Source organism: Mus caroli, chromosome 11 (genome assembly GCF_900094665.2).
Source record: "Mus caroli chromosome 11, CAROLI_EIJ_v1.1, whole genome shotgun sequence".
In the NCBI taxonomy this organism is placed as follows: domain Eukaryota; kingdom Metazoa; phylum Chordata; class Mammalia; order Rodentia; family Muridae; genus Mus; species Mus caroli.
In genome coordinates, this window is record NC_034580.1 from 74,384,142 (window position 1) to 74,410,485 (window position 26,344).

The 26,344-nt window shown below is 39.2% G+C and overlaps 1 protein-coding gene across 6 annotated transcripts in view; it reads left to right on the forward strand.

The window, feature by feature from the left end:
- Positions 1 to 26,344, forward strand: part of Nf1 (neurofibromin 1) — a 248,756-nt gene that overhangs the window by 102,107 nt on the left and 120,305 nt on the right. For 5 of the 6 annotated variants that reach the window (XM_029483492.1, XM_029483494.1, XM_029483490.1 and 2 more), the window contains 16 exons: positions 955 to 1,034; positions 2,782 to 2,905; positions 4,754 to 4,915; positions 6,859 to 7,108; positions 7,649 to 7,722; positions 7,916 to 7,999; positions 9,790 to 10,230; positions 10,632 to 10,771; positions 11,054 to 11,176; positions 11,745 to 11,828; positions 12,886 to 13,002; positions 13,566 to 13,747; positions 14,206 to 14,417; positions 19,986 to 20,147; positions 20,283 to 20,386; positions 24,869 to 25,004. In XM_029483492.1, coding sequence (XP_029339352.1) covers positions 955 to 1,034; positions 2,782 to 2,905; positions 4,754 to 4,915; positions 6,859 to 7,108; positions 7,649 to 7,722; positions 7,916 to 7,999; positions 9,790 to 10,230; positions 10,632 to 10,771; positions 11,054 to 11,176; positions 11,745 to 11,828; positions 12,886 to 13,002; positions 13,566 to 13,747; positions 14,206 to 14,417; positions 19,986 to 20,147; positions 20,283 to 20,386; positions 24,869 to 25,004 — 2,475 coding nt within the window. The remainder of the gene's footprint in view (positions 1 to 954; positions 1,035 to 2,781; positions 2,906 to 4,753; positions 4,916 to 6,858; positions 7,109 to 7,648; positions 7,723 to 7,915; positions 8,000 to 9,789; positions 10,231 to 10,631; positions 10,772 to 11,053; positions 11,177 to 11,744; positions 11,829 to 12,885; positions 13,003 to 13,565; positions 13,748 to 14,205; positions 14,418 to 19,985; positions 20,148 to 20,282; positions 20,387 to 24,868; positions 25,005 to 26,344) is intronic. The other variant, XM_029483491.1, reaches the window with a different exon arrangement.

Genomic DNA, 26,344 nt, shown 5'->3' on the forward strand with positions numbered 1-26,344 from the left:
CCATTGATGTTAGCTCTCTCTTGACACATGTTTTTGTCTGCAAAGTTCAGATGGAATAAGAGAAAGCAATTGCTTTAAATTCCCAACCAAATTGATGCCACTATGTGAAAAACAATAGAAAACCCTAAAGTACCAGGAAATTGTATCAAGTATTTGTACAGTAATGGTAAAGCTGAATTGCAATTTGTACTATCTGTTTTTTTAAAAATGCTAAGTATAAGTTACTTATTTGTTCCAGGTAACAGTTCATTGATGTTTTAATAACGGGGGCTTAAAGATCCCATATGTATTTTTACCATGGACTGAATGTACTGAGCACAATAGAATTTGCGAGGGAATGGGGAAACATTGTGGAGTTGCAGTCTAACTTGAGCAGGTTTGATGATAGGGTCTTTGCTTTAATAATCTTTGATAGTTTTAATTTATAAGCTAGCATATTTATATAGAAGTTACTTATTTAAAATGAGTCACTTAATTCTGGCTAGTCTTCATTAAATACTTTAAAATAAACTGTTTTTAAACATAAAGTTTGCTTTGTTTTTGCCTCTGTCAATTTTAGAAAATAACTTTTATGTCTAAAATGTCTATGTAACAAGCAAGTTAATTTCTACTGTTTCATTGTGTGGGTTAATATTGCTGTGTGTGTTAATTTTAGGGGAGATATTTTGTTCTAGAGTTATTAATTATTGAAACCTCGTTGTTTATTTCTTGAAGCAGCTTGGTGTGTGTATATTGTTCTGAGTTCATTCACAGCTCCATTTATATGCCATGTAGCGTAATGATGGCAGGGGCAGAGGGAGTTAGTTCGGGGTTGGTATTCTGACTGGCTGTAAAAAACATGTTTTTCAATGTTCTTAAGACAGACCCAGCTGAGTTTGTTAGCATTTGTAAAATGAGTGCTCCAGTGTTGTTTCCTTAAAGCATTTTCAGTGCCTTCTCCTTTGTACATTTCAGGCTTTGCTGGTCCTTCATCAGTTAGATAGCATTGATCTCTGGAATCCTGACGCTCCTGTAGAGACGTTCTGGGAAATCAGGTATATGGACTTTCACATTTTAATTTGGTTATTGTCTTTAAATATTAGCTATATAATATTTAGTTCATTGTTATATTTATTGTTATAAGTAGATATTTTTCAATTTTGTTTTTAATTTGAATTGAAAATGTTAGAATATTTAACTGTCAGAGAACTAACACATATATGCAAAAAAGTTTTAAAATGGTATTAATTTTTATCAGCTGGCTACAAGTTCTTCTACTTCATGTATTATTCTTTGTGGTGTACTTCTAAGCAGTTACAATTGTGTTTGTTGTTTTGAGACAGGGTCTAACTATGTAGCCTTGGCTAGCCTAGAACTTAACTGTGTAGATCAGACTGGCCTTAAAGTCCAAGAAATCCACTTCCCTCTGCCTCTGGAGTGCTGCGTCTAAAGGTGTGTCCTATCATGCCTGGCTATAATTGTGTGTGTGTGTGTGTTTAAGTTTATTTATTATTATATGTAAATATGCTGTAGCTTTCTTCAGACACACCAGAAGAGGGTGACAGATCTCATTACAGATGGTTGTGAGCCACCATGTGGTTGCTGGGTTTTGAACTCAGGACCTTCAGAAGAGCAAGCAATGTTCTTAGCCACTGAGCCATCTCTCCAGTCCCATAATTGTGTTTTTAATAGATTTATTTCAGTTATAAGACTAAAATTATTGACATTTTGTAACTTAGCTTTTAATTTTTAAACTAAGCATGTAGCTCAGTAGTACAGTATATGATGTGCATTGAAGGGGGAGCTATGATCTTTGTCAATCTTTTGTATGCACTAGTTGTTTTAGTGAATTAGTTACAAACAGGCATATATGTATAAATAAGAAAATATGTATAGGATTTCACTGTACATTTCTGAAGCTGAGTAGATGATTTTCTTTAACAAGCATGAGGGCACTACATTAGGAAGATGTAAATCTATAAACCTAGGCCTCTGCTATTGTCTCATCATAGACATGGTGTGTTAGGTATGTGGAGACCGAGTTAAAATCTAAACTCTTATAATGACATAGTTATTGGAGACATATGTAATTAACTTTTAATTTAACACATCATAATAAATGCATTTATTTAACTTTATATATATACATATATAAATATGAAATAGTGCAACATAAAATCAACCTGAATTGTCAGTGAGATATTTTTTTTCCATAAAGTCTTCAAAATTTGTAGTGTGTCTAACTACACTACATATGAAAACACATTTCATTATGGACAAGCTTCATTTAAAGTACTCAAGTGGTCACATGTGGGCGGCACAATTGTATAGTATCGTAGAGTATACAGAACGAGTTAGCAATCTTGTTCTCTAAAGGGTGGGAAATGGACCAAGCGTCTTGGCTCACCCATTCTGTTGTGAGTCTGTACTTTCAAGTTTGGAGCAAGAAAGCAGTTACAGACTGGAAATGAGGGACTGTGGCTGTGTTCCATTGAAACCTCCTTTATAGATGTTAGAGGAGGCATGGCTTTGTCCTAAAAGCAACAGTTTTTAGGCCCTGGCTCCAGACTACTCTTGCTCTGCAGTCTTTGCTGTGTATGTGAATTTATAATTTTTTTATCCCCACTGCAAGAATAGAATTTTTTAAAATGTGTTGTTATTAACATTTGGATAAAACTTGTAAACAAGTAAAACTAAGCCTCTAAGCGTACACCTACTATGAAGTATGTCACATCATGTGTGATTATGTATATGTATTAGGTTCTTGATGACTTTGTAACAATGGACTTTATGTTACTGCAGCTCACAAATGCTTTTTTACATCTGCAAGAAATTAACTAGCCATCAAATGCTGAGTAGCACAGAAATTCTCAAGTGGTTACGGGAAATTCTGATCTGCAGAAATAAATTTCTTCTTAAAAATAAGGTAAGCACAGTGACTTTTTTTTTTTTTTTTTTTTGGTTTTCGAGACAGGGTTTCTCTGTGAGTCCTGGAACTCACTCTGTAGACCAGGCTGGCCTCAAACTCAGAAATCCGTCTGCCTCTGCCTCCCAAGTGCTGGGATTAAACGCATGCACCACCACTGCCAGGCTGCACAGTGACATTCTTAAATTAGAAATATCTGAATAGTAAGGAGATGTGTTTTCATTTTACTGCTATGATAAACCCCAGGACCAGCAACTTGGGTTGGGTGTATTTGTCTTACATGTCTTGATGGCAGGTCCATCATTGGGGAAGCCAAGACAAGGAACTAAAGCAGAGGCCATGGAGGAACACTGCTTACTGGTTTGCTCTCTGGCTTGCTCATTATGCCACTGGGTGACAACTGCTGACAGTGGACTGAGCTCGCCCACATCAATCATTAATGGAGAAAATGTCCCACAGACTTGTCAACAGGCCAGCCTGAAGGAGGCATCCTTTAACTAAGGTTCCCTGTCTAAGATGACTCTAGCTTGTAGCAGGTGACAAAAAGCTAACCAGCACAGAACAAGTTAAAAAGTTTTTATTAGCTAGATTATATCCTACTTCAACTCCTCACTCAATGGCGTACTTAAGAGAAATGTAAGTACAGAAGGTATTATCTGGTAGTCCAACATTTAAATATTCTAGGTTTTGAGTTGGTAAATGGAAGGTTAATGAATTCTAGTTGACTTAAGTAGGATTCTGGGTCAGGCCTATGAAGAGTAGAGGCTGCTGTAATCAAAGATGCCTCAAATAGTGTTTTCTCTTTATTTTTAAGTCCTCATGACTTGGCTCTCGGAGCTAATCTAGTCCAGGAAATAATCTTTCAAAAAGCTAAAGGGCAGAAGTTTTAAATTTAGGTTAAACTTGTATGTCTCCCCGAAAGATTTTGTCTGTTAGCTGGATATGGTGGCACATGCCTATAATTCCAGTACTGTTGAGGCCAGCCTGAGCAGAGTGGATTCCAGGCCAGCCTGGACTACACATTGAGATGTTGTTTCAAACAAGGCCTGAGGATGTAGCTTAATAGTAGAGCACTCAAGTTCTGTAGAGTTAGGGATGATTTCATCTTTTGAAAAAAGATCAGGAATCCTTTTTTTAATTAGAATAAAATTTTTTGGTCCTGAACAGCTGAAACATTGAAGTTCTGGGGAACAGGAACGAACCTAACGTTTCTTTTAACATGTAATTTTTATAATCAATTTCAAGGTTTTTCTATTATGACATAATTTAAAGAATACTTGATTTAATTAATTTTAATCCAGGCCTAGAATTATAGCTATAAGAAACCTTACCAAGCATCTTGATACAATTTTGTTTAGAGGAATGCTGATGGAGAGGTAAGGTTATTTGTATCTGGCTTATCTTGTGTTTGTGTCACAGAACAAAGTTTGTCCTGAAGATTTTTGAGTTAAGAATTTTGTGTCTTTGGCATATTGTCTAACATGGTCAGTGTTAGTAATCTAGTAGTGAGTCAGAGGTACTCTGTAAGGGCTGGAGAGAGAACTCAGCAGTGCTGATTACCCTGACAAGGCAAAACTGTAATCTATAGATTCGTAAAGTCTTACAATTTTCTTGTAATAGATTTTGCATAATCATCGATATTGTCCTTGGTTTGGAGGTTGGACAACTGAGAGGTGTTTGAAAGAAAGATAGTACACAAACCTTATTTACCACAATGGGGTAATAAATGTTTCTAAAGGGAAAGCTTTTGGAGAGAAGGTTTTCCAGGGCTGCCTTAAAATAGAAAGTCAGTTCACACTAAGTGCTCTCCCAGTGTCATTGCTTCAGGAGACTACTTCTTCTTTCTAGCAGGCAGATAGAAGTTCCTGTCACTCTCTCTACCTTTATGGAGTAGGATGTGAAATGTCTGCTAGTGGAAATACCACTCAGATGTCAGTTGATCATGATGAGTTCCTGCGTACCTGTACTCCTGGAGCATCTCTGCGGAAAGGAAAAGGGAATCCCTCCATGGTGGGTAACTCTCCTGTAACGTCATCATCTCTGCTTTACTTTTCTGAGTGGATGTTGGTAAATTTCGATTAAATAATTTAGCACATTAGTTACAGACTGCTCAGAATTTAGTTGTAGTGCTGCTCACTGTGGAACCCTGGGCAAATTCTTCATGACTCTGTGCCTTAGTTTTTCAGATTGCAGGAGATGATAGCAGGACATGGTGGAATACACCTGTAATCTCAGTGTTGCAGAGGCTGAGGCAAGAGGATCACAAGTTAGAATTTTTGTTTTGTTTTTTAAAGACAGGATATCACTGAATAGCTCTGGCTCTCCTGTAACTTACTGTGTACAAAGGTTGGCCTCAAATTGAGATATCTGCCTGTACCATCATGCCCAGCCTTTTAAGTTTTCCTTTAAAAAAAAAAATGTGAATGGGTGTTTTGCCTACCTGTATATCTATGCACTCATGTATACCTGCTGTCCCACAGAGGCCAGAAGAGGGCTTCTGATCCCATGAACTGGAGTCACAGGTGGTTGTGGGCTGCCTTGTGAGCGCTGGGAAGCAAACCCAGTTCTCTGGAAGGGCAGGCATTGCTCTTAGTGGTCTTAACCGTTGGTTTATCCCTCTGTCCCAGAGGGGACAAGTTTGAAGGTAGGTTTACATAGTCTTCCACAAAATGAATAATCAGAAAGCAATTAATAATAATAGTTAATAACAAATAATAAAACCAGTATAAATTTGTTGCTCCAGAGTTTTGAGGATTCAAGTAGGTAGAATGTAAACAGCACGTGGTTATTTGACCCTGTGGCTGACACTCCAATCATTCTGATGTGAACAAGCCCTTTCAGATGTAGGAGTTGAATTAAAGGAGGCTCAAATTAATTCAAAATAAAACACAGTATTTTGCTTAATTTTTGGATAAGTGTTGCTAAGATGTTATTTCTTTCTCTCTCTTGGCTTTTATTTTTATTTATTTATGTGTACATACATGCATATCTGTATTGACACAGTTGTGCTTTGTAGCACAGGCTAGCCTTGAATTCGCTGTAATCCTCCTGCTTCACCCTTGCAGGTACTGTAATTAAGGTCAGTTGTGCTTGGCAAGGTTTACATTTTTAGACTAGGTCACAAATATGCCAGGCTGGCTTTGATCCTCTTGCCAATTCCACACAAGTGCCAAGATTATAGATCTGTATTGCTATGTCCAGCAGGACATTTATTTCTGTATGTAAATGTCCTTAAAACATAAATCAGAATATGAGCAGAATTATAAAATCATGGAAGGGTTTGTCTTTCAGACAGAGAGCCTTGTTATGCTTAAGTTTCACTGTAGCCTGTTGAGGCAGAAACCTCAATGAGCCCTATAGCAGCTGCAATGTATGCTTCACCTATGTCCTTGGCATTGGCTTTCTAAGTGTTTCTGCTGTCTTTGTGCCACAGTGTTAGTTTGTGGGTCATTGTTTCAGTCATTGCTTCCGGTGTTTGTTTCTTCCCTATAGGCCTCTTCCTTTGTCATTATGGTTGACCCACAAGTGGATCAGTTTTACTGCATTGGACTCTCTGTCTTTCTTTTTTTTTTTTTTTTTGGTTTTTCGAAACAGGGTTTCTCTGTGTAGGCCTGGATGTCCTGGAACTCACTTTGTAGACCAGGCTAGCCTTGAACTCAGAAATCCGACTGCCTCTGCCTCTTGAGTGCTGGGATTAAAGGCATGCGCCACCACACCCAGCTTCTCTGTGTCTTAATTGCATATTTGTTACAGACTATCTGCATTTCTGGAATCTAGGATAATATCTATTCCAATTGAAATGCAGTACCATTATATGAACCATATCATCAGAAAAAGATCTTATTATTAGAAAGGTAAATTCTTATTTATTTTGTGTGCTGTGGTAGATGGTACATTGTTGAGTTTGTAAATAAAGTCACCTAAGTTGCAGATACATCCCTCCTTCCTCCCAGGATAGCACAGCAGGGTGCAGTGGAACCCCACCTATATGCCGACAAGCCCAGACCAAGCTAGAAGTGGCCTTATACATGTTTCTGTGGAATCCTGACACTGAAGCTGTTCTGGTTGCTATGTCCTGTTTCCGCCACCTCTGTGAAGAAGCAGATATTCGATGTGGGGTAGATGAAGTGTCAGTACACAACTTCTTGCCCAACTATAACACATTCATGGAATTTGCCTCAGTCAGCAATATGATGTCAACAGGTAAATGTGGTTCTTTTTTTTTTTTTTTTTCTCTTACTCTTTTTAACCATGTTACTTTGACTGACATCTAATTATTTTTACAGTGGAGTCTATTTAAAGAACAGTTTGAAAGTTTTCAGGGCAAATTCTTACGGTTTACTTGAAATCCTTTTCTGAACAAGGTAGATGTAATTCAGTGACATTTGAAATAGAAATTTTACTGAATTTTTAATATTCAAACTTATTGGTAACTGGCACTGTAAGTTGATGTTAGTTATAGATTATAGAAATTACTCTGCTTGAATTATAAATGGGAAGATTTTAAACACCTAGGCATGTATTTCCATAAACATAGGTGGGAAGATGGCTTTTTTATGTTGTAGACCTTTTGGAGTTGGGGATCAATAAATACTCTTGCAGAGGTTGGTGAGAGCACGTGTTCGCCTCGATCATCAGAATCATTTGTTTCATTCCTTCACTCTACTCTGTGTGTGTGGGCAGGCTCCCAGATGTGAAGATGGCTCTAAACACTAACTGGGTTTGCTTGCTGTCTTTGCTTAGGAAGAGCAGCACTTCAGAAAAGAGTGATGGCCCTGCTAAGGCGCATTGAGCACCCTACTGCAGGAAACACTGAGGTATGGCCTCAGCAGCTGCAGCACCTCCCCTCCCTATGTTACAAGCCTCTGTTAGCTATGTGATCAGAACGACTTGAGAAGCGAGTCTGGGTTATGTGCATATTACAAGTAGGGTGTTCTCAGACCTGCATTACATGTTCACTTTGAATTCACCCCTAAAGTTGCTCCCTAGTGATAATCGACTTCATTTTAGGCCTGGGAAGATACACATGCAAAGTGGGAACAGGCTACAAAACTAATCCTTAACTACCCAAAAGCCAAAATGGAAGATGGCCAGGTGAGTTGTTTTTTCAGTGAATTTTTGTGTATTAGTAGATCTGTTGCTTCACTTAAGTAATCCTTGCTGAGCTACGAAGAGTAGGCTATCATACAGAGTTGTTTTAAGAATACCTGTGGTCCGTCTGTCTGTCTGCCTAATCTTGTAGATATTAGCCACATGTATCTGTTAGAATGTCACTTTTAACTCATTTAATTAAACAAGTTAGACTTACTTTTTCAATTTTACAGTAGCCAAGGTTCAGTATTTATTTACTCAGTTGGATAGTAGAGATGTAAAAGGTTACATGACTACAGGAATATTAAATAGCTCTGCTAGAAACCACTTAGCTGAGAGACCAGTTACTCATTGTTGTTCTTTGTCCTTTGTTGAAGAATTCAAAGAACGTTTAGAAAAGATCTAATAGCTGTAGATAGAGAAAAAGAATATTTCTAAGAATTCTCGTATTGTGTGTTTGCTTTGAGACAGGATCTGGTTATTTATCTCTGCTGCCTAGAACTTAAAATATAGAACAAGCTGTCCTTGCCCTTGCAGTGATCCTCCTGCCTTAACTTTCCAAAGCTGGGGTTACAGAAGTGTGCCTCCCTGTCTGCCTCATTATGCTGTATTGTTAGATACTCTAATTAAAGGAGCTGCTGAGCACAAAATTGAGCCCACTTTAAGGTTGAGTGCAGTTTTAAACTTTGGACATTTTATTTAACTATTATCAAGTGAACCATTTTATTCAGCAACTACCACCAATTATCTATTACCCCAGAAATTAAGAATTAACTGGTTTGTGTATAACTAATTTGTATTACTATACTGCTCTCATTATCAGGTCTTTGAGACAAACTGTTTATCCTCCAATTGCCGTTTTTCTTGTTATGGTCACTTAGAGCAAGTAAAAGTTGTTTTGAGGAAATAATACAGCCTTAGTCATGAAAGTTTTTCTTTTCGGGGTGGGAGTGTGGGTGTTGACTGTTTAAATCAGCATGGAATTCATATACTGTAGAGTATATGAATTCCACCATAAGGTGGTCAGCCTAATGATTGTTTTTAGTATAGTCACAGAATTCTATAACTGTCAGTTTATACACAATCAATTTTAGTACATTTTCATTCTCTCACAGAATGCCCCTTCCCACCAAACCTGCTCCCCATTAGCTATTTCTAGCTCTAATTTGCCGTATTTCCAACTCTCTGTCTCTACCGCTCCAGCCTTGAGTAGCTGCTAATCTATGTTCCATTTCTACAAAATTACCTTCTCTGAGTATTTTGTCCAATGGAATCATAGGTGATATGGGCCTTTGTGACTAGCTTTTTTCTCCTTCAATTGTTTAAGGTTCATCACTACACATCAGAGGTTTTTAGAAAGGAATTTGACACTTCAGGGTGATTTTATTCTAGCTATGACAAAAATGTATTAAATGGCTCTCTAATGTGTATGGTAGGGATTAGAGAGATGGCTCAGTGGTTAAGAGCACTGGTTGCTCTTCAGAGGACCTGGGTGTGAGTTCTAGCACTCACGTGATAGCTTAGAATGGGTTGTAACACTAGTTCCAGGAAATCTAACATCCTCCTTTATTTAGCTTTTAGGCATACACATGGTACATAGATGTACATACAGGCAAAACATTTATACACATAAAACTAAAATTAAAAAATAATAATGTGTGTGGTAGTTTCAAGTTTTTTTTTATTATTATTATAAAATGTACCTTTACTGGTAGAAATAGATAAGAGTAATTTGTAAGATTTTTATTCAGTCTATGTTGAATTCATGCTTTTCACAAAAATGTTGTGTTTAGGCTGCAGAAAGTCTTCATAAGACCATTGTTAAGAGACGGATGTCCCATGTCAGTGGAGGAGGCTCCATAGACTTGTCTGACACAGACTCCCTGCAGGAATGGATCAACATGACTGGCTTCCTTTGTGCCCTTGGTGGGGTGTGCCTGCAACAGAGAAGCAGCTCTGGCCTAGCGACATACAGCCCACCTATGGGCGCTGTCAGTGAACGCAAAGGGTCTATGATTTCTGTAATGTCTTCTGAAGGGAATATTGATTCACCTGTCAGCAGATTTATGGACCGGCTTCTGTCCTTAATGGTGTGTAACCACGAGAAAGTGGGGCTTCAGATACGGACCAATGTTAAGGACCTGGTGGGTCTGGAGTTGAGTCCTGCTCTGTATCCAATGTTGTTTAACAAACTGAAGAATACCATCAGCAAGTTTTTTGACTCTCAAGGACAGGTGACGTCTTCTCCACTTTGTTTTTTACCCTTCTTTATGAATATAATAATAGTTTGAAATAAGTCAAGACTGTTTCTTTCAAATTATTTAAATTATATACCAACATGATAATTCATTTACAACTTTAAAACCTTTCATAATTACAAGAAAAAAATTCATGTAATCTAGGGATCAACCTGCTTCTAAAGAACTCAGGCCTGTGGGTATGCCTGGAGTTATGAGTCTTGGCTGTGTGCCTCATACCCCTGTGTATCTGTGTTTGTTTACTTGCCTGTGGTGTGCCTGCGTGTGATGGTTACATCAGTTTCATTGTCCTTGTGATGGTTTCTGTTCATTGATGTTAGATCACTAATGGGCTGGTTTTTGTTTTTGTTTTGTTTTTTTTTTGTGTGTGTGTATAGGTATTACTAAGTGACAGCAATACTCAGTTTGTAGAGCAAACCATAGCCATAATGAAAAACCTACTGGATAATCATACTGAAGGCAGCTCTGAGCATCTGGGACAAGCGAGCATTGAGACAATGATGCTAAATCTGGTCAGGTAAGCCATTCTCTCCTGAATCACAGCAGAGTCTTGTTTTAAGAGGTAAGACCTCGTATGCCCTGATAATGGGGATGATGAAGTAGTTTGCCATTGTTTTACTACAGACCCAGTGTGACTATGGCAATAAGATAATGAGAAGTTGTATATGTTCCTACCTAAGTAAAATTTAAATATTATTCACGTCTAAAGTTACATTTACTTAATTTTACTTAAAGAGTAATTTAGAATACCTTATCTTTTGTCCATATCTGATCATTTTTTTATTCCATGTTTAATTAGATACGTTCGTGTTCTTGGGAATATGGTCCATGCAATACAGATAAAAACAAAATTGTGTCAGTTAGTTGAAGTCATGATGGCAAGAAGAGATGACCTCTCGTTTTGTCAAGAGATGAAATTTAGGTGAGTTCTCAGAAGAGCAAAGCAGGGTCTTGTAAATATTACGTTACAAAGTGTAGAAAAGTAGCAGGACTTGATGTAGGGGGAGGGGAGGGAGGTACATATTTGTGCATATTTGTTTTTTCTGATTATTCTTAACCAACTTTCTCAAAGCTCTGTGCCCATAGGCATTTGTTTTTCTGTTTTGTTTTCAGTCTTTCTTTTTAAAAAATTCTCTCCTTTCCTGGAACTAATTAATTTATGGTCACTAAAAGTTTTTGTTTCCACATTGCAAAGGGACAGGGCAAAGAACCAGCATCCGAATTTTACCTGTGTCCTTCTGACTTTCATTCCATCACCCCTGATAGTGGTGTCTGCTGTATACAGTCACACTAGCCCCATCGGCTGTTTTCACTAGGAGAGCACTGTTTTGGTTCTCAGCATATGCCTACAGTTCCTTCAGTCAGAAAGCCAAGGCAAAAGTTCAGGGTCAATCCGGGCTATACAACTATATGATAAAACTTTTGTCTAAATAATCAGTGAACTATGTGTTAAAAACTTACTTGTTCTTTTCCTTTTTGTCATTCTGCAGGAATAAGATGGTAGAATATCTAACAGACTGGGTAATGGGGACATCAAACCAAGCAGCAGATGATGACATAAAATGTCTTACAAGGTAAAATAAAACAGAACAAAATGGGCAGAGAGAGAGAGAGAGAGAGAGAGAGAGAGAGAGAGAGAGAGAGAGAGAGAAAGGAAAACAGAGAAGGAGAGAGGGAAGGAGGCGGTTTTTAAAGTTCTATCATGTTTTACTTTACTCATGAAAACCAGTACAGAGATAGCTGTTAGGTGTGTTAAGTTGTTTTGTAGGTGGTAAGCTTGTGCATTTGAGATATTTAAAGTTCCTTTTATTATTTTACTGGAAGGACTTTTAGTTGAAGCATGTGAGGTAGTCTTAGGAAAGTGGTATTAGCTGAGGAAGTATGGTTAACAGTTATTGAGAGAAGATACATAAAGCATTAGGCTGTATTACTTTAGATAAAAACATTGATTGAGGAACATAATTATGAGTCTTTGTAAGGCATAATTGCTTAGGTGCTGTAATGACAGATGATTGATATATATCAGAAATGGTAACTGATTTGATGATAATTTCATCCATTTTTTTGTTCAGGTATGACTTGGTAATATATACTATTTACTGATTGGTTGATTAATTGAGTTTCTTACTTCTATCATCATCATCATCATCATCATCATCATCAATTTATCCATTTGGCCACTTATTCATTTATTTATTGATGGTTTTTCAAGACAGAGTTTCTCTGTGTAGCCCTAGCTGTCTTGGAACTCATTCTGTAGGCCAGGCTGGCCTAGAACTCAATGACCCACCTGCCTCTCTGCCTCTGGGGTGCTGGGATTAAAGGCATGCACCACCATTGCTTGTCAAGTTTTTTCATTTTTATATTGTGATATTGGAGCCTGAACCCAAGACTTGTAGATGCTAAACTGGATTACATTCTTAACCCCATAATTTTGATTTATGAAGATATTATGCTTAAGATTACTTATTCGTAAGTTTCCCCACCAGTTTTAGGTCTTTGTGTGTGTGTTCTGAGCTTAGTATATTTACTGATGTTATTTAGGTTGTATTGATAGTTTACTTAGTGAAGTAGAGAGCACCTTAGTTTCCTGTCTAAAAGGCTCATAGTTTCTAAATGACTTTTTTTTAGAGATCTGGACCAAGCAAGCATGGAAGCAGTAGTCTCTCTCCTCGCTGGTCTTCCCCTGCAGCCCGAAGAAGGAGACGGGGTGGAGCTGATGGAGGCCAAATCACAGTTATTCCTTAAGTAAATGTCAGCCCCCCAAAACCAGTGCACAATACAAATACAGCTTCCTCCCTCCCACAGCAGTGTAACCAAAGTAGCTAAATATTATATTTAAAAGTAGACCTAATTGCTTCTAATTGTGGCCATTGACTGCTCTCATGAAAATAACATGTCTACTTGTGAAAAGACAGAACCAAGATAGAAAAATAATTTCTGTTGTGTTTTTTAAAGAAAACAGTGGGACAGTTGAAATTTTCCTTGTAATGAATCTAGATTGCCCGTTAAGTCATTTAAAATGACAATGTCTAAATGGTTTGGACCATGAATTTTGTAGCTAAATAATAAAACTGACTTTTGCCAGCAGACATGGCACATTTTCTGTGCTTATGTCAGGAAATGAACACTGTACTTTTTCAGGATAAAATAATGCTACCAGCAACTCAATAATGAGCCATGTTGACTTCTGACCCCAGTATTATAAAAGCAGATGCTTACAGTGGCCCACATAATTGCTCAGAATGGATGGTTAGCTTGCTGGTTGGTGTCGCCTTCACTGTGTAAAGGTCAGTCTCTGTATTTTCCAGGTACTTCACATTATTTATGAACCTTTTGAATGACTGTAGTGAAGTTGAAGATGAAAATGCACAAACGGGTGGCAGAAAACGTGGCATGTCTCGGAGGCTGGCATCCCTGAGGCACTGTACAGTGCTTGCAATGTCAAACTTACTCAATGCTAATGTGGACAGTGGACTCATGCACTCCATAGGTGAGATCAAATGAAAGCTACATAAAAAACTGGCCTAGCATGGTGTACAACTTGAATCCCATTAACCAGGAGGAAGGAACAAGAAGATCTCTATGAGTTCAAGGTCAGCCTGGTCTACACAGTGAGTTCCAGGACAGCCAAGACTACCAGTGACCCTGTCTGTAAACAGACAAACAAGCAAGCAAACAAACAGAACCAAAACAGAAATATAAAACCTAGAGAGCTGGGTGGGAAGGATGGCTCAGTGGTTTACAGCACTGGCTGTTCTTCCATGGGACCTAGGTTTAATTTCCAGGCCTCTGTGGTAACCAGGCATACATGTGATTGATACCCAGACATAAGGCATGCAAAACACTCATATACATAAAACATAAAAATCTAGAGTTGACATAACATGCAAAATGAAAATTGCTTCAGTCAGGCTGTTGTGGTAAATTTGCATCTCTCTATCCTTTCAGGCTTAGGTTATCACAAGGATCTTCAGACAAGAGCTACATTTATGGAAGTTCTGACAAAAATCCTTCAACAAGGAACAGAATTCGATACGCTTGCGGAAACGGTGTTGGCAGATCGATTTGAGAGACTTGTGGAACTGGTCACAATGATGGGAGACCAAGGAGAACTCCCTATAGCTATGGCTCTTGCCAATGTGGTCCCTTGTTCTCAGTGGGTAAGTTCATTGAGAAAGTAGGGGAATAGAATGCCTGACATACAGCTAGTGCTTCAAAATAAGTATCCTCATAAGTGGTTATTAAGTGAATTGACAAGATTTAAGAACTGGAAAAAATTATATAATGGAGAGCTGAGACTGTAGCTCATTGGTAGAATGCTTTCCCTAGCACCACAGAAAATCCATCTTGATTGTGCTTGCCTGTGATCTCCGCAACTTGGAGGGTGAAAGCAGGAGGTTCAGAAGTTCAAGGTCCTCCTTGGTTAGATAGGAAGTTTCAGGCCAGTTTGAGCACTGTAAGACTGTCTAAAAAAATAATTAACCACCTTGAGCCATTAAACCTTTTTTCTTAATGTGTTTTGCTTCTAACTGCAGAGAAGTGGTTGGTACTCCTACCCCTGACTAGTTCTTTCTTTCCAACCCAGTGACAAACGTCCATGGAATCACCAATGGGAAGAAATGTAAAACAGCGTTGTCTCTTATCTTTACGTAAAAATAAAGTAATAGTGAACCTAACTATTAGTTGTTAATAGTACTAATCTATAATCTGCGATTTGTGCTCAATAACTATCTCTGCCTTACACACCTTAATTTTTATTTGAAGTATTACATTATCATTGGCATTTGAAATTTGCATTTGAAGGCATGCTGGATGTGGTGGTACACATTCATAATCCTAGCACGTAGCAAGTGGAGGCAAGAGAGAGAAGACTCAGAAGTCATCCTCGGCTACAGAGCAAGTTCAAGGCCAGCTTGGGCTGTATATAAGTCTGTGTCTCCTAACAAAATGGACTGATAAAATACCATAGAAATACATGACTATTTGTCTGTCTACGTTTATTTTGTATTCTGGGGATTGCTGTCAGGGCCTTACTGGTTAGGCAAGTGCTTTGTCGCTGAGCTGCACCCTCTGCCCATCAAACTCCAACATTCTTGGTAATACGTTTGAAAACTTTGAGGAAGCTTTTGTTCATTTTCATTTTAAAAAGCCATGTGGATCCCTGTATTTTTGCTTATGCCTTTAATCCCAGCATGGGGAGGCAAAGGCAGGCAGATCTCTATGAGTTCAAGGTCAGCCTGGTCTACCTGATAAGTTCTAGGCCAGCTATAGCTTACCTAGTGAATCCCTGCCCCCTCCCCCCTTTCTTAAAGTCGTATGGTTTATTTTATCAAAAGAGGAAGGAAGAAAGGAAAAGAAAAAAGACTTTAGTAAGAGTAAACTTCTAATTACTAAAACAATCTTATTTTTTGCCTAAAAACTGTAATGAGAGTGTAAGGAACTGGAAACTGGTTCAGGAAGCTTTCAGAAGACTGGGGTTGGATTCCCAGCTCACATGGTCACTTCACAACCACTTGTAACTCCTGTTTTAGGGGATTGGGTGCTCTCTGTGGCCTCCCTAGGCAAAACAACCATTTACATAAAATTAACAGCAACAGAAATGAAGGAAACCCACCTGTAGCAGAGGCTGGAAGGGTGGTTTGGTGGTTAAGAGTGTTTGCTGCTCTGTAAAAGAAGTGGAGCTGAGGTCCCAGCACTCCCGACAGCTGTAAACACATGCTGCCTAGTACCGAGAAGTGCTACTCATGTGTACGTGCATTGAAAATGCACAGTTAAAAACAGAGAGCCTGTGAGATCGTGGTTTTTATATCTAAAATAAAGCTCACATTCTTTGCCCTATAACCCTGCACTTCACCTGGGCCCTGCCTTATCTGTCTTCAGCTGATGCTGAGGCTCTTCTTGTGTGTGCTCACCTCAAATATGATAACTGTTTCTGCCCTAGAGTACCCTTGCTGCTGCTTTCTAAAATACTTCTGTGGTTGCTTTGATTTGATTCAATTTGGTATTAGTAAAATTATTTAACATGAGCTCTATCCTCTTAGCAATTTTGTTTGTTTGCTAACTTGCTTTATGACAAGAGATGGTCTCACTTTGTGGGTTCTGGCTGGCCTGAAACTCACTGTACACAGGATGACTTCCGACTAGAGATCCTTCTGCCTCTGTTTTCCAAATGCTGGGGCACAGGCATGCATCTCCACAGCTGACTTACTTACAATTGTACTTTTATGCCCGTTTATTAGCAGTACTCACTCCTAAATTATTTTCTTTAAACCTAAAATTTTTTCACACATCTCCAAATGTATTATCAGTAAATATTATAAATTTTTTTAGGATTTAACTGTAATTAAAAGTCATTTAGTAGTTTTCTTAATGAAGAGTGAAGGTCTGGTAGAGTTCTGGTCTAGCACGCATGAGACCCTACTCTTGATCCCTCCTAACACAAGAAAACAACTGTTGATGTAAGTCTGTGAGGCTCTGACTAATATTTCTAAGCTTTATAGCACATGACTTAAAATACCTTTTTTTCTTCTTCTTTTTTCTCTTTTTCTTTTTTGGTTTTTTGAGACAATGTTTCTTTGTGTAATAGCCCTGGCTGTCTTGGACTTGCTGTGTAGACCAGGCTGGCCTGGAACTCAAAGAGAGATCTCTGCCTGCCTCTGACTCCTGAGTACTAGGGTTAAAAGCATGCGCTACCATTCCTGGCTTGACTTAAAAATACCTCTTACGAATTTACTTTTTTGGAGATAGGATCTCTGGTGTAGCCTCGCTGCCTGGAATTCATTGTGCAGAACTAGGATATAGCCTCAAATGCACAAAGTTTCTCTGCCTTCTGTTGCAGGGATTAAAGGCATCCAACATCATACCTCGCCTCAATTACTTAAAAAATTTTTTGAGATTTTATTTCATATATATATAGGTATTTTGCCTGCATGTATGTTTGTGCACCATGTGTATAAAATGCTCAAAGGGGCCAGAAGTGGCTGTTAGATGACCTGAAATTGGAGTTAAAACAGTTCTAACTGCATGTGGATACTGGGGATTGAACTTGGGTCCTCACAAAGAGCAGCCAATGCTCTTAACTGCTGATCTAGTCTCCCAAATTATGTTTTTTTTTTGGCAATTTCGTACATGTAAACAATCTCTCTTGATCACATGCACCAGTGTTTCTCAACCTTCTTAATGCTGTGACTCTATAATATAGTTCTTCATGGTGTGGTGACCACCAACCATAAAATCACTTTCATTGCTACTCCATAACTGTAATTTTGCTATTGTTATGAGTAGTAATGTAAATATCTAATATGCATCATATCTGATATTTAACCCCTATGAAAGGGTCATACGATTCTCAAAGGGGTCTCAACCCATGGGTTGAGAACTGCTGATATACCCTTGGCTCCCCACTCTCCTCCTCCTCCTCCTCTTCTTCTTCTTCTTCTTCTTCTTCTTCTTCTTCTTCTTCTTCTTCTTCTTCTTCTTCTTCTTCTTCTTCTCTCTCTCTCTCTCTTTTTCTTTTAAAAAAAGACAAGATCTCATTATGGCCTATAACTTTTTTTTTTAACTTTATCTGCATTTACTTGATGCTGAATTTATTCCCGGGCCTTGAGTTTTTGTTTCTTCAGTTTCTTCCAGGGTTTCTTTTTCTTCTGTGCTGCCTCTTCTTTGGGCTTTGGAACAATCTGTTGCTTCTCAGTGAGGATCATCTCAATGTGGCAGGGGGAGCACATGTATGGGTGAATCTGGCCATGAGCTCTGTAGGTTTGTTGGCACCCCTTAGGTTCCTTGTTCACCTGGCTGTGTTCAATGACTAGAGCATCTCCGTCTAAACCCAGCATTCTTTTTTGGCCACCATCCAGCCTGTGACCAGGCCCACTGTTTGGGCTGCACCTACCAACACCTACCAACTCCACCATTATTCCGCCAGAATGGCACACATTGCTTCTTTAAAGTGGCATCCTTCAGATACTTGGTGGCTTTGCGGATATGCATACCCTTGATGGCCTGGGCAGTTTCCCGAGTGTTCTTAAAGTGAACATGAAGGTTTGGACCTCTTGATTTGCATGATTTTGTGGGGTTTTTTGGGTCAAGAGAGTAGGGAACCATCTTCACAGGTCACCTCTGACCGCTTACAGGAAGAGTAGCTTGGAACTTTTTAAAAGAAAAACAAAACAAAACAAACAAAAACCTCAAGACCAACCTTATTAGCAGAGCTGTTGAGGAATCCTGGATATCTACTAACAATGTGGTGGGTTTTTCTCCTTGTAACTCTTATGTGACTCAGCCTGGCCTCAGATTTCTGCTCTTCTGCCTTTACTTCCTCAGTACTGTGATTACAAGTGTATACCATCACTTTCTCTAATTAAATTATTTAAAATTTTAAGTTGATTATGTAAATACATGTTTTGAAAGTCAGTTGTTTAGAATTTTTGGGGTTTAGGAGAAAGGATGAGAGTAGAAAGGCATTTACTATGGGGCCTAAAAGCAACAGCTACTGCTGTCTCTCTTTACTATTGTGCTGGAATTGAAACAGCTAACTTCCTGTGCTAGAAAAGCTCCCCCATCCCGCTCCTGATCTCCTGAGCTGGAGCCGAAGCCCGGCAACTTCAGTTTGTCCCTAAATTCTTATCCTTTTTTCTTAACTCATAATGGAGGGTAGATGTCAAAGATGTATTGTGTAACTACAGGGGGGCTTCTGGGGTGTTTATGGTTTGGATTATTCAATTTTTCCCCTTACTCCAGTGTCTTGTTCTTATAATCTTGGGACCAGGCCAGGCTGAGGGCAGGGCTCTGGACCATGATGGACTTTAGTATTATTTGAAGGTTGAGGGTTCTTTTTTTATAGCTACTGGTATTTTCTTTGTCTTCTCTCAATGGTAGGTTTAACAGTGAATTACAGTTTTAATAATTGTAAAACAAAACAAAACCACAAAAACTTTTAAGGAATGAAAAGGTTGTTGTACAAATAATATAACTGTTAGCCTCAATCCTAACTCTAGTTGTATGTAAATCTGACTGAATTTTGGGTTTTAATTATCTAGCTGACCCCCCCTCCATTCTTTTTTTTTTTTAAGATTTATTTATTTATTTTATGTATATGGGTACACTGTAACTGAACACATGGTTGTGAGCCTTCATGTGGTTGTTGGGGATTGAATTTTTAGGACCCTCTGCTTGCTCTGGTTGGCCCTACTTGCTCCAGACGCACCAGAAGAGGGCGTCAGATCTCATTATGGGTGGTTGTGAACCACTATGTGGTTGCTGGGATTTGAACTCAGGACCTTCAGAAGAGCAGTCAGTGCTCTTACCCACTGAGTCATCTCACCAGACCCCCATTCTGATTTTTAAATAATCCCTTAGTATTTTCATTTTTGTTGGTTTTTTTGGCCTTGGTCATATTGCATTTAATCATTTCTACGAATATAGTCTGTTCAAAAATGAACTCTTATTTTATGCTGTAATTTAGCCAGATCCTGATGTCTTTCTGCCTTCTGGTAAAGCCTTAAATCTCTCATCTTTCACTAGTTACTTTTTAGCATTAACAGCTATTAGAAACAGGTATTAAAAGTCATCTTTAATAGACAAAGGTAAATCTTAGGAATAATAAGTTATTGTGTACCTTGATTATTATGAGTTTTAGGTCTGCCCTTTTTCTATCCTTTTACAATTTTTTAAATCTACCTAAGAAAAGTAAAATTGTTCACAGAAACACAATTGTGCTTTGTTACCAGGATGAGCTGGCTCGGGTTCTGGTCACTCTGTTTGATTCCCGGCATTTACTCTACCAGCTGCTCTGGAACATGTTTTCTAAGGAGGTAGAATTGGCAGACTCCATGCAGACTCTTTTTCGAGGCAACAGCTTGGCCAGTAAGATAATGACATTCTGCTTCAAGGTTTGTGTCATTCACTTTGTGTGCGCATGTGCACTAGGTTTGTTGAGAAGAAACTGTTACAGACTGTGTTGGGGGATTGTGTTTTAAATGTAGGATGTGTGGCTATGGCTATTCGATGACTGTGTGTTTCTTTAGGTGTATGGTGCTACTTACCTACAAAAGCTCTTGGACCCTTTATTACGAGTCATTATCACATCTTCGGATTGGCAACATGTTAGCTTTGAAGTGGATCCTACCAGGTTTGTCATCTTGTCACAGTTGCTCCCTTACTCCTCCCCAGTACTGCATGAGGTCACCCTTATCTCATGTTCCTGTCCTTGGTTTTCTGGTGTTTTTCATAAAGACGATATGTCACTGTGTAGCCCAGCCTGTCCTTAAACCTGTACTCTTCCTGACTTGGCTCTTCTACATGCTAGGAAGTGCCTAACCACTAAGCCTATTCCCAACCTTAGCAGAAATCTCCTGGGGTTACAGCCCTTCTCTTCACTCTTAAAAGGTTTGAAGTTTTTACACAAAGGTTAATGCAAATACATTTTTTCCTTAAAGAATAAAAACATTAATAGATATCATTAAAGGCATCATTGAGTTCCGCCTATGGATACTGTTGTGGTTTACTCCAGTCTATCCTTTTTCCATTATTTTGTATAAACATATATGTAATTTTAGAAGATGTATACTGTATTGTAATTGCTTAATTTTAAAAGGTAATAAAATAAATCTGTGGTTTACAACCTAATTCTTTTGGTTTGGTCATAGGCCTTAGATCTCTCTGTGAAAGTTTATGAAGATTACTGTTACTCTTTTATAACACTGTGCTGCACAGTGTGAGATAGTTTAGCTCTGTTACTGTTGATGCAGTAGCATAGCCTTTGACTTTGCCATAACTTCCTTATTATTGGGGTTTTGAAACAGGATCTCACAGCATAATTGTGGCTGTCCTGGAGCACGCTATGTAGACAAGGTTGGCCTGGAACTCACAGAGATTCACCTGCCTCTTCCCCTTAAGTGCTACAGTCATATGCTACCACGCCCAGACCAACGTCCTTATTAGTATTCTAACATTGTCTTTTCCACACTCAAGCTGTTTGCAGTGGAAATGATTTTTCTAAATGCAAATGGGGCTTTTGTTTTTTTGTTTTGTTTTAGTGATGTTGATAATTGTATGTGAGCCCTTCTACATGCTAGGAAGTGCCTAACCACTAAGCCTATTCCCAACCTTAGCAGAAATCTTTTTGATGCTTATTTTGTGAGAAGTCATCAGCAGTCTGCTGTTGACAGCAAAATGCAGCACAGATTGTTGCTTTGTCTGAGCCACCTTTACCTCACTCACCGTGTTCATTTTATAGTCACTCTAAGCTCCAAGGAAAAGTACATAGTTTTAAAATATTCTTGCACAAGGTCCTATGGGATTAGAGATGCCTAATTAATAATGTTTCTTATGTCTGTTTTTAAGAAATATTATTTTGTGCATGTGCTTGATATATGTTTGCGGTATACATGTAAAGGTCAGAGTATACTTCCAAGAATCAAACTCAGATCAACAGGTTTTCTTGGCAAGTCTCTTTATACATTGAGCCATCTTGCCAACTCAGCCCTTCATTTCTGACCATGTTAAAAAAATCAAGAAGGCAGACTAAGCATATGGCTAATGGCTGAGTGGTAGATAACTTGCCTAGTAGCATGAGCCCTTGGTTCCTTCCATCTTCAGCAACACACACACACACATACACACATACACACACACACACACACACACAACCTAAGAAGATATAAGGAAGGGAGACATCCATAAATCAGCTGTAACTTTCATTTTAGATAAAAAATGACTTTCGAGGGGTTGGAGAAATGACTCACTGATGAACAGCACTTGATGTCCTTCTAGGGGACTTCTCTCTCTGTTCAGTTCCCAACATCCATATCAGGTGGCTGATAGCTACCTATAAGTGCAGTTCCAAGGTATCTCCTGGCCTTAGAGGGCACCTGAATGTGTGGCATGCATTCACACAGATTCACACATATAAATGAAACCCTTTAGCTTGGTGAAAGAGACCTTAGATCCCCAGGTACATAGGATTGTTTACACTTGAGCCTGTGACCCACTCTGACAAGTCAAGATTTTGAAAGTCTATTCTCCTATGTTCACAGGAAGAAAAAGTGGCTAAGAATTGTGAGGGGCTGAGGACATAGCTCAGTGATGGATGCTTGACACAAATGCAGAAGGCTTTGGGTTAGCTCCCTAGGGAAAGCTGGAAATAGAAAAGAAAAGGAAAGGAGGGGGCCGGGGAGAGGGAAGGAGAGGGGATGTGGGGGAAGATAGAGGGCCAGAGGAACAAGAGGAAGAAGTGAGAGACAGATTGGCTGAAAGAAAGAAAAACACCTAGCACAGGTGGTTTAGATTGTGTTTGGTTTTTGCCATTCTGGGAATCAAACTATGGGCTCACATATGCTGTAGAAGTTTCCTGCCACTGAGCTACATCTCTAGCTGGCAATAACTTGTCAGAGGGCTGAGGTCCCAAGGCAAACCACCATTCCAAAACTTGAGTTGAGAAACAGCTGAATACAGAGTGGCAGAGCTTACCACAAGAGAGAGCTGCTGGAGCCAGTAACCAGTAGGGGTGCTTAGACCGTAATTAATGGACCTGCTTAAGCAGTAGACTTCCTGGGGCCCAGGCTGAGGGCTACCCCGCCTTTACTCCACAAGGCTGGCTGAGTTTCCAGGAGGAGGTGAGAGAGACAAGCTTGGTGCTTTGGACAGGGGAACAGAATCATTTCAGATACGCTCATTGGATTCTGTTATTCCTAGCCAATGTATGTTTCAAGAGAAAAACACTCTTTCCTAGCCTTATCTGACCTAGAGAATGGGCTTTTAGCTACCTTTGACCCTTCCACCACACCCATAGCCTTTCTGTCTCACATATGGAGAAAGATATGGACAAAAGCTAAGTCCTTCTGAAGGATTCAAGGACTTTGAAGTTCTGAGACTTTGGTCCAGCATACAACAACGGAGCTAGAAACTTACAGCATTAAACAGACATCAGAAGGGGAGAACGATATTCTAAACTCACATGTTATGAAGTTTAAGGAAGAGGAGGGCATCAGCATGGGCTTCCTGGGCAAGCATAAGTCCCAGATCCCATGTGAATCGCCTGCAGGGTAGCCTGGTGGTTACTTCCTCCCTTCTGATGCTTGATGGTGCCTTGTGGGGCAGTGAGAGCCAGTCCTGAAGTCCTGAGTTCTAGATGGAGCAGTTCTGTTTCTTTAGACTTTTAATTCAGGTGAGGCTTCCGTGAGTGAGTGAGTGAGTGAGTGAGTGAGTGAGTGAGTGAGTGAATGAGTGAGCGAGTGAGCTGTGTTTGCATCAGTTCCACTCCAGCTTTTCCTGGCTTCCTCCAACTACCTACTTGCAAATGTAGGAAGCCTTCTAGAATTGTTTTACTCTGTGTGTGTGTGTATACATGTACATGCACACACGTGTGTAAATTTTTATATGCACATGACCTACTTCATCCAATTACATTGCCCTTATTTGCATATGTTTAGGACTGAAAAGTTAGGATTGAGGTCTCATTTTGAAATAAAATAGCAATACCAGGAAAAAAAATCTGGGTCTCCCTCCCTAAGTACCTATCGGTTACCTGTAGTTCTTCTAGAAGTGGAACCTTGTTAAAATCTTCTCCCATTCACAGAGGCGTGGGCACAGTATTTTCTTTGCAGGTCTCAAACAGGCAGCCTGAGAGTTCATGAGAACATCCCTGGTTTGTTGAAAAGACACTGTTAAGTAGTAGTTGACCAGGTCCTCATGTTTTTTTACAGTCATTCCCCTTTTTCCTTCATGTTTCCTGAGCCTTAGGCATAAGGTTGTATTATACCTAAGGCATAACCAGACAGCCCACACTCACTGACTTAATCTCTGCATTTTGACCACCATAGTTCTCTCTAATAATCTAAAAAACTGTGGCTATGGTCCCCACCTACTAGATTAGCTCAGGTTGAGCATCCAGAAGTCAGAAAGATCCCAAGAACTAAAGCTTTTTGAACATGGTGCTGGCACTCACTAATGTTGAAATTACCGGCATGAGCTCATTCTGAAGGCCACACTACGGTGGGTGGAGAGAGGCCTGCCGCCTACAAGTTGTCCTTGAGCCTGCCTCTCCCTCCCTCCCTCCCTCCTCTCTCTCTCTCTCTCTCTCTCTCTCTCTCTCTCTCTCTCTCTCTCTCTTTCTCTCTCTCTCTCCATACAAATGAATAATTAAAAAAAATCCACAAAAAATTCTCAAATATGTAATATCTATGGCTGATCTTTATGTTAAATTCTGGTTTCCTCCAAATTGTTTTTTTTTTGTAGTTTTGAATGGGTCCTGTACTCCATGCTGGCCTCAAACTTGCTACCAAACTAAGAATGACCTGAAGGTCATTCTTTTAGTCCTCCTGTGGGCACCTTCTGAGTTTTGGAATTTCAATTTGGGTTTGTTAGTTTGTTTTAGAGACTTGGCCATTACTGTATAGTTGAGGCTGGCCTCAAACTTATGGCAGTCACTGTCTCCTTATGAATACTGAAATTAGTGGGAGCCATGCACTTGCTGTTATAACTGCTCCTTTTTTCTTCTTCTTCTTTTTTTTGTAGCAAATTTGTTGTTTATTTCAGTGAGGATCAGGTCTTGTGAGGGGTGATTTTGTTTCAGTAGTCATGTATGTTTGGTTTTCCCTTTCCTTTGTTACAGGTTAGAACCCTCTGAGAGCCTTGAGGAGAACCAGAGGAACCTCCTTCAGATGACAGAGAAGTTCTTCCATGCCATCATCAGCTCTTCCTCAGAATTCCCCTCACAGCTTCGAAGTGTCTGCCATTGTTTGTACCAGGTATGCTGAAAGTTGGAGATTGCCACTCTAAGTCCAAAGCCAACTGAGAGGAGTGTCGTGTGCAGAGTCAGCTGCTGACCATCATTTGGACACGTACTATAATGTAGGATAGAGAGGTAGCTAAGTAGGTAAGAACACAGCTGCTCTCACAGAGGACCCAGGTTTGGTGTCCGTTACCCACATGGTGGTTCACAACCATCTTTAACTCCAGTCTCAGGGGAGCTCGGGCTGTCTTCTGACCTCCTCAGGCACCGGGCATGCATGTGGTGCATATACATACAATCAGGCAAAACACCTACACACAGAGGATAAAATAAACCTAAAAATAAATCTTAAAGAGCTATCATTAGATTGGTGTCACATTTTCTTCAGAGATATTTAAAGAACTTTAAGGAAAACAAATTAGTCTTCCTTGTGTTGAAAGCAACTAATAATTCACGATGTGTACTGAAATGAGGTATAGTATGCCTTTTTGCTTATCTTTTGCCTAAATTACTTACAGAAACTTTCCCACTGGAGGCAAATTCATTGCTTTTTTTGCAGTATAAATGATTTGAACTGTAATTTTGGCTTCTCCTATTAAGAGATCACTGGTTTATCTCCTGCTTTCTCAGGTTAGGCTAATTGTCATATGTATTTCATGTAAAGTACTGCTTGTAAGATAGAGACCACCACCATGCAGTAGCTAACAGACTTTCTAACCCTGTCACAGCAGATAGTGCTGTTGAATTTAGATGTCCAGAGTGATTCCCTCTGTGTTGAAAGAATAAGGCCTGTGTTCTTCTGTAACTTCTGTTTTTGAATTGGGTATACGGTTTTAGGAATAATTTATTTATTCCGAGGGATTGCCTATAAATCTGTATTAATTTTTCAAATATGGAAAAGAAAACCCAGTATAGGTCCTGGGTTTTGGAATAAGGGTACAATAGGGAAAGGACTTAAACATTTACCAGAACTCATGTATTTCTCTGACTTTGCAGTTTTTTTTTTTTTTTTTTTTTGGCTTGCAGCTTTAGTTGCTTAGAGACATTAACATCATCAGTGAAACCACCATTTAAAAAAGCTGCATGAGGCTGCTATGTGAGTTTTTCTCCATTGCTATTTAAAAAGATATATCTCAGTGTCTATAAAAAGAAAACTTTGCATACATAAAAATATAAAATATACTTAGCATTCAATTTCTGGACGTGTTGTAACTTTACTGCCTTTTCAGAAAGCTCTGGGAAGCTTAGGAAGCTCCACATAGGTCATCCCCCTAGTCGGGTGTGCAGCTACAGGGTGGGTTAACTAGACTGTGATGGGTCATCCACCTAGTCGGGTGTGCAGCTACAGGGTGGGTT